Genomic DNA, 13,383 nt, shown 5'->3' on the forward strand with positions numbered 1-13,383 from the left:
CTCTGTCCCTAGTCCCTCAGGAAGCCTTCCTAGACTTCCCTCCTGGGGCCTAGGCCACTCAGTGTGGAACTTAGGAGCCAGACATCACCCCAGGGAACATCCTGAGTCCTAATACCTCGCCACTCACCTAGAGGAGCAGGTCTCAGGACGGCGGCCCGAAACTCTGCTTCCCCTCGACGGTGCTCACAGCTAGTTAGTCCTCACTTCCGGAAAATACGCGAACATGCGCAAGGGCGCATGCGTGCGCGCCTGTCCAATCCTTTGCCTCGCCTCAGCCCAGCTGCCACTGCGCAGGCGTGGACAGGAAATTACTCTTGAAGGCCCCGGAGGACCTGAAACGCCCAGACTCTTGTTTCAAACGGGCCCGACTGTGGCCCTGTGGGCCCGCACAAATGTCTCCTCTGCCCAAAGGCTTCGGAAAGGGCCACACGGGGCCGGGCCCTGATCCTGCTATGAGCACACGTGCTGCCCTGTCCTGCCCACCCTTCTCCATCCCTGCTTCCTATCAAAGCTTTCCCACAGGGCCCTTCCTGGCCTCCCCCACGCCACGGTGGAATTCGGGCTGCAGATGTCGTCACCTCTGGGACTATCCTGGGACCCCAATACCTAGTCACTCACCTAGAGGGACGACACAGCTCACCACCATCCTGAGACCCTCTTGGTCCCCCAGGGGGCATCCCAGGTATGCCTCACCTCACTTTGAAGAAAGTGCTGCATACCTCTGTGGGAAACCATGTCTGCGTGGGTGAGCCTCGCCATCTTGAGGCCCACCCCGTAATAACACATACTTGACTTAGAGCTTACGGTTGTGGTTGTGCATGCATAAGCTGGGAACTCACCTAGGAAGGGCTGAAAGTGCCAGGAACACCTCTGCCCCCTGCTTGCGGTGCGCCAGCGTACAGAAGTATAGACCTGTGCAGAACGGCAGGGCTACCCGGAGGGTACTGGAAGGGCCATGTGAAAGGTTCCTCGTCTCTGCGGGAGCACACACGCAGTCCTGCCCACTCCTTGGGGTCCCTAACACCTTCACAAAGCTTGCCCAGGAAGCCCTTTTGGCCCTTGTCCACCCCAGAGTGGAAGTGAGGCCCATGACATCACCTCATGGGCCCTAACACATAGTCACTCACCCATAGACATGCTTCATGACAGTCACCAGAGGTCCTCCTTTCCCAGGGTTCGTCCTCACTTCTGGAAACTAAGGGTGCTGGCCTCTCTAGAGAAGCCGGCAAGCATGCGTGACACTAGCTGAAAGTGCTCCTAAGGGACACCCATCCAGCAGCCACTCGAGTGTAACTTAGGGCTTGTAGCTGTTCACGCTTGACTCACGTCTGTGGTTGTGCCCCTCCTGTCTGAGTACCACTCATGGCTGCTTCTCTGGAGAATCCAGGTGTCCAGTGATGACTGCAAAAGTACACAAGGGGCAGAACAGGAGGTCCCTAGTCCCCTGTCCACTGCACAGTCTCCAGCCTGGCCTTTTTAGGCCTGTAGTATCCAGGGCCCGGTTTCTGGTTGCCTTCAGGACCTTTGTCCCACACAAAGGAGGAGTGAGACTCCTGGCTGTCACTGTACTGTTCAGCTTGGGCCCTGACACTTCATGGTCCTACTGTCCTCCCCCAAGGACTCTGGATCTGCAATGACCATGCCTTGCCACCACATCATCTGGGCATGCATGAAGCCCAATCGGGACACAAGTTCCATGATATCTGATCTTAGGGAATGCAACAGACATAATTTGACAGCAGTGAAGTTCACACTCCCCCACTAACACACACACACACACACACACACACACACACATGCACAGACATGTATGCAGACACATGCAGACACACTCATACACACACACAAGTTACTCGACTATTTTGGAAGGAAACTGAGGACTACTGTTAATCATAGGAAGAATCCCAAGGCCTTGCTGCTGTGGAGATTTGCAATGCTGTATCTACCGTGGGGAGCACCTTTGTGTTCATCAAAACTGGTAATGTTCCATCAGCCCATCACACAGTCCCTCCATCCCTAGGTATGGGCCTATTGCCTGACTAGAAGCATTTGAGCAAATGTAGGTATGCCAAAGCTCATGGCAGCCTTACTCACAGTGGGGAAGTCCCACAATACCTCCTCATGAAAAAGAGATATACCGGGCATAGTACATCAGCACAACACAATGCTACTCAGTCCTGAGAAGGAATGTACTGCCACTCCATGAACGCTGGCAGTATTTTAAGAGAAAGCAGTCAGGCAAAATGCATACTCTGTAAGGATCCATGTATGTGCCGTGAGAAAAGCAGAAAAACCCTGAAGAGGCGAACTTTCCAAAATGGTGTCATCTGATCGGATGAGAAAGCATCATACTAGATGCAGGGAGGATGCCTGGAGTAGTAGACATGCCTTGAGGCAGCTTAAAGGAACACAGTCGTGTCCCCCCCCCCGTGTGTGTGTGTGTGTGTGTGTGTGTGTGTGTGTGTGTGGTGCATGTGTGTGTGTGTGCGTGCGCGCGCGTGTGTGTGTGTGTGTGTGTGTGTGTGTGTGTGTGTGTTGATTTGAATGAGATATCTTCCACAGCCTGAGGTTTTTGAATCCTTGTTTCCTAATAGATGGCACTGTTTGGGGTTGTCGGGGCATGTGGCACTGAGGGAGGACATATGCTACTGTGGGTGGATTTTGAGGTTTCCCCAGCCTCCCGCCAGTTGAAATTTGCTCTCTATCCTTCCTCCTCGAGTTTTGAGATTTATTAATTTATTTACTTTATATTTATTTATTTCCTTATTTGATGACGTTGTCACCTGAATTCCCGCAGGTCTACGGTCCTCCCTATTTTCTGCCAAGTGACCTAAAACACTTAATTTGCATCTGGAGGAACAACCTGCCTGCCTTCAGAATTCTGGCAGGTGAAAAAGTGTTCTTCTCACATCTGGCCCCTGCTGCCTGGTATAATTGTATGAAGACGGCAGAAAGGACTCTGTCTCCTCTTGCCTTGCCTTCTCCCAGACACTCTGTGGTCAAAGCCCCTGCACCAAGGCCCCCTGGGCCCTGGAATGTCAGCATCACCTTCTGTAGTATGTGTGTGGATGCTTACTTTCTTTTGTGCATGCCGTTGCCGGGGATTGGCAGAGGTGTGGGGGGAGCTAGGTGACAGAGATGTAAGAGAACAGTCAGCCTCCTGGGTGGATTAGTACGTCCTGATTTCCACAGAGAACTGGCTACTAGGAGAGAATGTTGTTTTTTTTTTTCCCGATGACACTGTGGTTGCCATGACAACGGGGACAAGCCATTCTTTCCTGGTTACAGATACATTTGCGAAGGATACTCAGACCGGAGAGGTGGAGTCGCTAGACAGACAGGCAAAGCGCGTAGGTAGGTGCCTGCAGCCAGCCTGAGTGAGTGTGAGCTGAGCCTGTGAGTGTGCCTCGGGAGCGTGCTTGCTCTTTCATGGGACAGGAGAGGTTCTCACTACTACTGTTTGAAGCGAAGCCCCAAGGGCTGGCTGCTCAGCCAGCCCTGTCTCTTTGTCCTCAGGTGACACCTCTCTGGTGCCAGCTTTATCGTTTCAGGCCCCGAGAGCATAGATCACCAACCCACGTAAATGGATGCCTCGTCTCTGTTTGGCGACGATTGTCACATGTGCTCCTGACCGTTTTCGTGTGACAGCACCTTACCCGAGATAGTTGTGGCTTGTGTTGTCTGGGAGGAGCCTGAAGGCATCTAAGGAGGAGGTAAACGGCGGGGAGGGGGGTTTGGGGGGAGACCCGGGCTCGAGCATGGCCAGTTCACTTGCAGGGATGAAGCCAAGGTAAGGTCTCCAGTCTCTTGGCCTGGAGACCTGACAAGACGTGCGTCCAAAAGAGGGCTGCCTCTAAACTGGTCACTAATCTCAGCTGGGCAGACTGAGGTAAAATCAGTGAATGCCTGAGGAAGGAGCAGAATGTGTTCCCTCGACAGCTATCAGTTTGTGTCAGGGTGTGAATCTTTACTCACTCACGGTTGGGTCAAACCTCAGCTAGCTGGGCATTACGGGATGAGCGGCTGGGGTTTCTCTCTGACCCACCAGCACATCATATGGGACTCTCTGTGTATCTCTGGCCCCGTGAGTGAGCAATGATCTTTGTACCCTTCATGCACCCTCTCACCAGACTGTTCCCTCCCCCCCTGCCGCCCCGTCTGTCTTACCACAGGGAGGGAAGCCACCTGCAAGTTCCCATCTGGAGAAAATGTGAATTAACCTGGAACACGGGGGCTGCGTGCAAGTTCTTGATAGTAGGCCTTCGGGCACGGGGCCGAAGCATGTGCTGAGACAGAGATTTCAGGATCCCATCTTGCCCACTTTTCCCTGCACCTCTGGGTAAGACAGTGCTGTTTTCACCCGAAAGGTAACTGCTGAAGCTACTGCACTGGAGGTGATGCCTGAAACGATGGAGGCAGGTGGCACTACTGACAATGTTTAAGCAGGCTGTAGATAATGCTAGGACTTTTCTATGCCCTGGAGCAACAGGCATGCCCACATGGATTACGCACACTGGGGAGAGTGTGGCCTGATCTGAGTGCAGACACTTTTCTTCATGACTGAGTTACAGATGCTGTGCGGATGCCCTGGGCTTGTGGGCTTGAACACATACTTGGCATTCCCAGGTATGTTTTCTAGCTCAGGGAGTGTGTGAGGCTGAGGACATCATGCTTGAGGCAATAGAAGCCCGTGCAGACCTGCCTGGGGTGGAAAGCTTGCGTTCTATAAGCGTAACTCGGGCATCTGTGGTTTCTAAGGGCGCTGAGTGAGGGGCGGACTCTCTCGTGCCCGAGGCGTGGTGCATGGATATGGGGGCATAGTTGGGTTTGATGGTGCTCGTTCAGCCTTGCTGGAAGGCATGTTCTGAGAAGGTCCAGCAGAAGGCAGCCTGAAGTAACTGAGGCGCCTATGTTTTCCCCGGTGTCCTCAGGAGACAGCTGTGGCCCAGGACTCCAAGGGGGCTGGATCAGAGGAGGCCAACCCCTTAAGGTCACAGAGATTCCTCAGAGTGACAATCACTGCAGGAGATCCCTACACTGGGCCGCAGACTTCCACAGTACACATTTACTATTGCAGCACCGAGCAGGAGTGGCCTGGGACAGACCTGGACTCCTTCATGTAGACAGCCACGTTGTGTGCTGTGAAATCAGATTTGAAGTCAGTAAGGCTTGAATGGGAATACGGAAGAAGGGACACCGCACATTTGCACAGTAAACAGGGAGCTAGGATGTACCAGTGGGGTGTGTGGATACAGAGCGTGGGAAGGGGACGACCGAGGTAATGGTATGAACATCATCTGCCTCCCATATTTCCATACGGTTGGGAATTCCTATGGGTCAGGACTGGAGTCCCTAAGGGAGAGCTCGGTGTGCCCACGCAAACAGGAAGGGTGTGGGGTAACTTCTTGGGAGTCCCCAAGAAGATCAGTGTCCTTAGGGAGCTGTGTCAGGAGCCCAGAGTCCACAGTGTTCTGCCTCACTGGGCCTGGTGGTGGCCCAGGTAATGACAGGAACCACCTGCATCCTGGCATGAACTGTGAGCAGCTGTGGCGCATGAGCCCTTTGTGGTTCTCCTGTGTTGTGGTCCTTCAAAGTCTGCGGTCCTTCTCTGCAAGCACAGGGGGCCTCTTTTGAGGATCAGACAGAAGTGGGCTTTGGTCCCGCAGGCATGCATGGCATGCGCACTGCTGATAGGAAACCATGGGCCCAAGGAAAGGAGTAGACCGCGGGCACACATCCAGTCACCGTGAGGAGAAGAAAGGGATGGGATTCCACCGAGGAGCCCAAGGGGAAGGAACTATGTGGAGAGGCAGGGCATGGGGGAACATGAACAGGAGAGCTACTCTACAGATGAGATTGGGCACCACCCCCGCTTCAAAGCATGGCCTCTGGACTTGGGGATGGGCAAGTGGTGACGATCCAGGTCATCAAGCAGCTGCTTTGATTTCCCGACTGTCTTAAGACTTTGGAGATTAACGTTAGGGCGCAGAGGTTGTGGTGCGGGAGAGTTCTGTGGCCCGGGATCTGTTGGTAGAACTGTGCCCATCACCGACAGATATGGGTGTGTCGGGTCTACGGGCTTGAGGTGGCAGCAGGAGGATGGGCAATTCCAACAGAGACACTTACCCTGTCGCTCTCCATCTGAGTCCCCCGGGTGTGCCAATCGGTAAGCATTTCTCCACAGTGAGGTGCTTTCTCTTTTGGGGAGGGGACTCTCCTTTGGGCCATGCGGACACACGATCCCACAGCGAGGTCCAGGATGGAGTTTGGAACGAGAGATCTGAACCACGTTATGGGGGCCTGGAGGGGTGGGGGTGGGGGGCCGGAAGCTCTGACAGTGACAGCAACCATCCTTACTTGCCCTGTTGCGTGTGTCACCATGAAGATTTCCTCACCCACTTGCTCCCCATCCTGGTATCTATCTCACTGGTGTGGAAGGCACCGGTGCTCTAGGTGTCCTCGTGCTTCCTGGGATGGGGCAGAGCGGGATTAGCTCCCTAGGAAAGAGAACGGTGAGGCTCCCCCACTCCCCGAGATAATCCCAGGGTGCCCCAAGGTACGGGATGGGCAAGAAAACACACAGGCCATGTAAGTTAGGACACTCACCTCTCCAGGAGGAAGATTACCAACTCAGCCTCAGGGTGGGGAACCTGCTCTGGATCCTTCCATATCTTCTCCCACACATATCCTCGCTTCTGTAGATGAGACTTTGTGTACTCCCTTGCTTTCTCTCTCCTCACCTCACTGAGCTGTTGCTTCTGTGTCCTCTGAAGGCTAATTCCCTCCTGATGCAGCTCTGCTTCCCTCTTCCCAGCTACAGGACACGCCCACATCACCCTGAGCTAGGACGTCAATTCAAGCTTGTCTAACATATTCTGGAGGGAGGATAGACCTACGGGCAGGGTGACCAGGCCACAGACGACCAGCAGTCAAGGCGCCCACCACAAGCAAGGGAGCGACCCTGTCCTGAGCAGCACAGCTCCAGAGTCCCGTCACCATGGACTCTGCAGAGTATGTGCTCTGTGGCTGGAAGGGCCACCTGTGGCCTGCGAGGGTGTTATCCAGACCCAGGACCTCAGCCCACAGTAAGAGGAGAGGGGCATCTTTCCTGGAGGTCCAGATTCTGCCTGTGGGGGAGAAGACGAGAGTGAGGAGCACAGAGGTGAGGCCCCTAACCGAGTCGGAAATTGTGACCATCGCCTCCGTGGCAGGAAAGGAGTCACAGGGCAATGGCTCGCCACGGCAGACCAGGGCATACAGAAGAGCCCTCAAGGTGGCGCTAGACGTTCTGGGCAAGGGAACCTGCTTGTATCAAGGAGGAAGGGCGCGTGGCCGAAGAAGAAACAGCACAGTGACTCTGAAGGTTCCAAGAGAGCAGGCCAGCTCCAGCTCACGCCAGCGCCTGCACCTCCAAGAGCACAACCAGAAAGGCCAGGGGCTCTCCCACAGGAGTCCTGGGAAGCGGGGCCGCCTGGGACCTGTGTGGGTGGGCTCACAGAATGAGCCTGCAGTGCAAGGGGGGAAAGCCCAGGCACACACTGCTGTTGGGCTCCCTCACTTTGAAACGCAAGGGAACTTGTTAAGAGGCACTAGAGTGTGGCCAAGTTCCTCCAAGCCACCAGCAGGAAATGCTGGTGACCATCCGGGCAGGAGGAAGCTGAGGGCATCCAAGCTCAGGTCTTTCAGCGCCCCAGCCTCCAGGGGGAGGGCCCGAGCTAAAAATGAGCAGCAGGCTGCCTCTGGGCCACCCAGGCAGGCCTCTACCTCACCCAAAGCTCTCCGGCACCAAGTACGGCATGGCGGCCTGGAGACCAGGGCTATGGGAGCCCAAAAGAAGACCACCCTCCCAGGGAACGAGCAGGACCCCGGCCCTGGGACTCCAAAGCCAGACTCAAAGGGGCATCGGCAGCCTGCACGCCCCCGGTCCCGAGGCTGCGAAGATCACTCCGCATTGCTTGCCGGAAAAGGAAGGTGCATGTACGGTGTGCACAGTGCATGCTCCCGGAACTGAACATTCCAGTGCACTCAAAGGTGACTGGCACCAGGGTCAAGAGGAGAGTGACTGGAGTTCAAGAAGTCTGCCAAGCCACCAACGTGACTTGTGCCCAGGGGCCAAATGCCATCGAACGAGGCATGCTGGTCTGGTTCAAATTCCAGGACCTTCCTTTCTGGCCAGCGGTGGTCAAGAGTGTCAGCAAAAACGACAAGATGGCGAGGGTGCTGTTGGTCGAGGGCAACATGCAGCTTGAGCACAGGGGCATCCGAGTCCCTCTCCGCAAGCTGAAGCCCCTGGACTGTGGGGAGAAATCAGTGCTCTTGAGGAGAGCCAGCAGAGTGTATGGCCAGGGCATCAACTGGTGCCTGTCAGTGATCGACCACTACAGAGAGGACCTCGCCTGCGGCTCCTTCCTGGGCTCCTTTATGGACTACTACACCGCCCAAGCCAGTTACCCGCTAAGGAGAGCCATCCAAGAGGGCGAGCTGCACATTGATTTCCCCAAGGTGAGCTATGCTGACCTGGAAGACTGGGAGGAGGAGACCTCCCTGGGTGGGAAGGGGCCCCGCAAGAAACTCCTGCCTGACCGCATGAGGGCCGCTTGGGACAGAGCCAACCGGAAGCTCGTAGACTTCATCCTGAAGAGAAAGGGGGCAGACCAGCACCTGCTGGACATCGTAAAGGGCAGGAAACCGTCCAGGTGGCTGGATAACCTTTGGAAGTCAAACAGGGAAGTCTTCTGCATTGAGACCTACCTGGAAGATGAGGACCAGTTGCATCTTGTGGCCAGACATTTGCAAGAGATATCCAAGGAAGCAGATGAGGCCCTGCTGTCCCTGGCAAGAGGGGACAAAGTCCGACTTACCATGGAGGTTCTTCTTCCAGAAGCTATCATCTGCTCCATCGCTGCCCTGGATGAGCTCAGCTACAAGGAGGCAGAAGAGAAGTACCTGCGTGGCCCACCCGTGCACCATCGTGAGAAAGAGCTCTTTGATAAGACCATCCTAAAGGTGGCCAGGAAGAGGTCAGCAGCCAGGATTTGGGCTGCCAGGGACCCCTCTGCGCCCACTCCTTAGAAGGGAGCTTCCTCCTTTCAGCCATCACCCCTGCAGCTCCGCCTCCAAAAGATGACCATCTGGGAGACACTGTGGGGCTTGAAAGGTCCTCACAGCATGCATGTTTATCCCCACCGCCCCGAAATAAATAAATGATCACGTCCGTGCTTGACGGTGCAGATGTCTCGATCGGCTCGACAATTCCTGTTAGTTTCAGGCCAGGCCTAGCCTTCTCTGGCCTGTGCCCAAGTGCAGAGGAGTCCCGTGGGGGTGCCTCTCTGGAACGTCCCCAGCGATGGGTGGAGTATTAGCTAGCCACGCCCAGCCTTGCAATCAATGCGGGGACCCCACACACCCGGACAGCACAACAGACCCCTGATGACACTCTGTCTCTGTGTCTCTGATTGCCCCCCCATACTCCCTGACCTCTCTAGGATACTGTGGGTGGGGCCGGGTTCCAGTGTTTTCTCCTCTACCTTGTTCTTTGCTCACTCACAATGCTGATGTGTGCTTTGCAGCCAAAGAAGGGGTTGGAAATGTTGTGACCCTGGAGATAGCCTGATTTCAAAGAACTCTCTCTTCCTCTCTCGCTCTCTCCCTCTCTCTCTCCCTCCCTCCCTCCCTCCCTCTCTCCCTCTCTCTGTATGTGTGTGTGTGAGAGAGAGACAGAGACAGAGAAACAGAGAGAGACAGAGAGATAGACACAGAGAGACATGTGTATCTGTGTGTGTCTGTGCGTGTCTGTGTGTGTCTGTGTGTGTCTGTGTGTGTGTGTGTGTGAGAGAGAGAGAGAGGGAACCGTGTGTGTGGTGTGTGGTGTGTGTGTGTGTGTGTGCACACGCATGCACGTGCACAGGTGTGCAGAGATGTCATAAGTCAGAATCTGTTATCTACTTCAGTTATTCCTTCTCTATTTTTTGAAACAGGACCTCTGGACCTGCGGCTCACTGATTGTGCTAGAATGACGGGCTAGGCAGGACTTTTTATTCTTCCTTGCCTCTCACTGAGGTGCTGAGATTCAACATACCTGCCCGTATACCCTATTTTTTAAGTGTGTACTGGGTAATGCACTCAGGTTTTCACCAGGGGCAGGAAGCACTTCACATTCTCCACTCCCCCAGAGACTTCATTCTTTTAATGGAAAGATTTGCCAACCTCCTGGGCTTTCTCTCTGCAGCAGACATCAGTATCCCGGCTTTTCTCACTTTTCAGAGATCAGGGATTTCTGATGTTTGCAGGAAAGTGACAGGGGCCTATCATTCCTTAGAGTCACTGACACTTGGGGTGTGCTGGTGAGAGGCAGCCCTGCCATACCTCCCAGAAGCCTCTGTTTTCCCTGTCTTGAATCACATTCCATGACATATTTTGGTGACTGGGCACTGACTTGGTGCCTCAGTGAACTCTCAAGTACAACCTTGTATGTGCCTGAATACACACTCCTATTGTCCTTGCCTAAGTCTCTGGGATATGTCCATGTGTCCTCCAGGTTGTGTCTCTGAATTCACATTACCCTTTCTCTGCTTGATTTATTAGTCCTTGATAATAATTACTGGCTTTCCTTCCTGCACACAGTGGGCTCTTACCCATGGGAGGGGGTGGGGAAACACGCATTGTGCACATGCTTGCATTCTCAATAGTGGGACTGCAGAGAAAAGAACACCGGGCCTTGCTGGCCGGCCAGTATAGCTGAATTTGGAAGCACTGAGTTTTGCTAAGAGACCATGCCCAAAAAACTAATGTGGAGAATAACTGAGGAAGACATGTGGTGTCAACTTCTGGTTTCCTCACCCAGGTGCTCACAAAAAAAAATTAACATGCACTCACACCAAAAATAATAAATAAACAACGTGCAGAAGATTTTAAAATGGAACCAAATTTTCCCTCTGTGTTATGAGCTGTCTCTTTGTAAAAGCCATCAACACAGTGTAACTCAATCCTTCTTACTTTTAAAAAGCAAAGAAAAATACTGATGCCTCCCTTCTTCCTATATTTTTGACTCCATCCAGAGGAGGGATTCATAATTCCAGTCTGTTAATGGCTTTTCAAAGAGAAGATCAAATCTAATCCATTGTGTTCTACATACCCAAGCACCAGGGCAGTGCAATAGTCAGAGGTTGCATGTCAGACGTATTCTTGCCTGCATTTTTTCTCCCTGTAGACTTAAGTGCTGCCCTGATAAATTCACAAGTAAACTTTACTAGTGTTTTGTTCTGATTCTCTGTGTATTATCTATTTGTCTATGTCCTGTGTTCGATTTATAAGATCTCCTCTGTCTTTATTTTATTGGAGAATATGGCACATCAGTCCTTCTTGCTAATTTCTGGGTGTCCTTTTTCCTATACACTCAGGTGTGACACATCATACTTTCTTGCTATCAGCTTTTTATGGATGTCATAAGGCTGCTGCAGATCCATGAAACTTGAGAAGCATAAGAATGTATGTAGTGCCTTCTGTTATTTGTTACTTTCTCTGTGTCTGTTTGATCTTTGTCTGCTCTTCTCTCTCTCTCTCTCTCTCTCTCTCTCTCTCTCTCTCTCTCTCTCTCTCTCTCTCTCTCCCTGTGTGTGTGTGAGTGTGTGTATGAGTATATGCATAACATGAAAGCAATACTAGGACCACTGGAGTATAATGCAGAGGAAGCACACGAGCAAGAGCAGGAATGATGTAGGCAACTAGAGCATGATACAATATCATAAACAAATGAAAATGTATAAAAAGTGTTCTAGTGAAATTCATCATTTTGTAAAAGAAAATAATTAGTTAAAAAGCAGAAGTAGGGAGCAATACTATAAAATATTTCCCTATGTAACTGTGAACCAAACTTACTATATTCTATGTTTCTTCCTTCCTCTATGCCTCCCTTTCTCCCCCCCCCATTCATTTATGTTGTTATGAGCTTCCTTCTGTTCAGTGGGCTAAAATTGAAAAAAGTGTGATTTTGTAAGTCCAAAGCACTTAAGAGGAGGTATGTCTTCTTCCTTATATCTAAAGGATCATGTACTCCAAATAAATCCACAGGTACAACTTGGAGCCTCCATCAGCCTGTGAACTAATGTGAACATGTTGAACAGAGGTATTTAATGACCAGGGATTAGTATAATTCAAGGGAAAAATTAATAAATCATATGACGATAAGATGCTAAGATAAAAATCTATTCCCATATCCTGAAATATGGGCATGAGTTCTCCTAAAGCTTGTGGTTTCTGTTTTCACCCTACCTTTGCCTATCTCTAGATTAGTTTCTAGGTTACTGTGGTTAATGAAAGAAATAATAGAAATGTGATCTTAGTTTAGGATAAATGTGTTTCTTTTCCTCTGTGGGGCATGGTATGTGGTGCTTAAAACTCCAGCCTCTGACATTATGTGGTCTGGGCTTCTTTCTAATGCCTCCACTTGTTACTCTCTGGGCCTTCTTAACATTTTTTGTAAGATGAAAATGGTGTTGGAATATTGTACCTTGCACACTCAAAGGATATGAAGGAAAATGTCCTCATTGAACCTGTACTCAATCTCATTCTGTTCCCTTCTCCATAAATCACCAGAGTTTGAATGTCCTTTCATCATACTTTGCCATCCTTTCTCATCCTGTCCAGTAGCAGCCCCAGGAAGAACCTCACTTTTCCTGCAACTTGTGACTAGTGGATGAATTCACCCACTTCTCCAAGGCCAGGAAGATACTTCTTTCCTCCAATTTACCTTCTTTAGTTTTTTTTTTTTTTGGTTTTTTCGAGACAGTGTTTCTCTGTATTGTTTTGGAGGCTATCCTGAAACTCGCTTTGTAGACCAGGCTGGCCTCGAACTCGCAGAGATCCACCTGCCTCTGCCTCCCGAGTGCTGGGATTAAAGGCATGTGCCACCAACGCCTGGCCCTTCTTTAGTTTTTATCTTCCCTGATTTTCTCCCATTTCTGTCCACAGTTCTAGGATTTTGTCCATTTCACCATGTTCCCCTTATTGTAAACTTTCCATAAATTATCTCATCTTGTCCTCAAGATGACCTCTACTATTGACTTGAAAATCTCGACCTTGCATTTATACCTTTCTAAGACCCAAGTTTTTAAGTCCATTGGAAATTATATGAGCAACATTTCCAAGAATTCTGGCATATGCAATATACCAAGCCTAAGAATCAATAGGATAGAAGAAGGAGTGAGCTGAGGCAAAGTCTAAAGGCATAGACAATTTATTCAATAAAATTATAGCCCCAATTTTCCCAGAATTAGAAAAATAAATGGACAGAAAATCACAAGAAGTATATAGAATCAAAACTATGCATGGCTAGAGAGCCTCTCCATGACATGTAATGGTCTAGATGTCAAATTACAAAGCAAA

The 13,383-nt window shown here is 51.3% G+C and overlaps 1 protein-coding gene across 1 annotated transcript; it reads left to right on the plus strand.

Annotated features, from left to right (window-relative positions):
• Positions 1-3,441: 3,441 nt before the first annotated feature.
• On the plus strand, positions 3,442-9,214 carry LOC121140045 (PWWP domain-containing DNA repair factor 3B-like). The gene is given in 4 exon segments (XM_040744745.1): positions 3,442-3,713; positions 4,173-4,339; positions 6,815-7,889; positions 7,892-9,214. Coding segments are annotated over 2 exon segments (2,073 nt in total). The 5' UTR covers positions 3,442-3,713; positions 4,173-4,339; positions 6,815-6,997; the 3' UTR covers positions 9,073-9,214.
• The last annotated feature ends 4,169 nt before the right edge of the window (positions 9,215-13,383 follow it).

The sequence above is a fragment of the Mesocricetus auratus genome, unplaced genomic scaffold (genome assembly GCF_017639785.1).
Source record: "Mesocricetus auratus isolate SY011 unplaced genomic scaffold, BCM_Maur_2.0 Super-Scaffold_100003, whole genome shotgun sequence".
NCBI classification, from domain to species: Eukaryota; Metazoa; Chordata; class Mammalia; order Rodentia; family Cricetidae; genus Mesocricetus; species Mesocricetus auratus.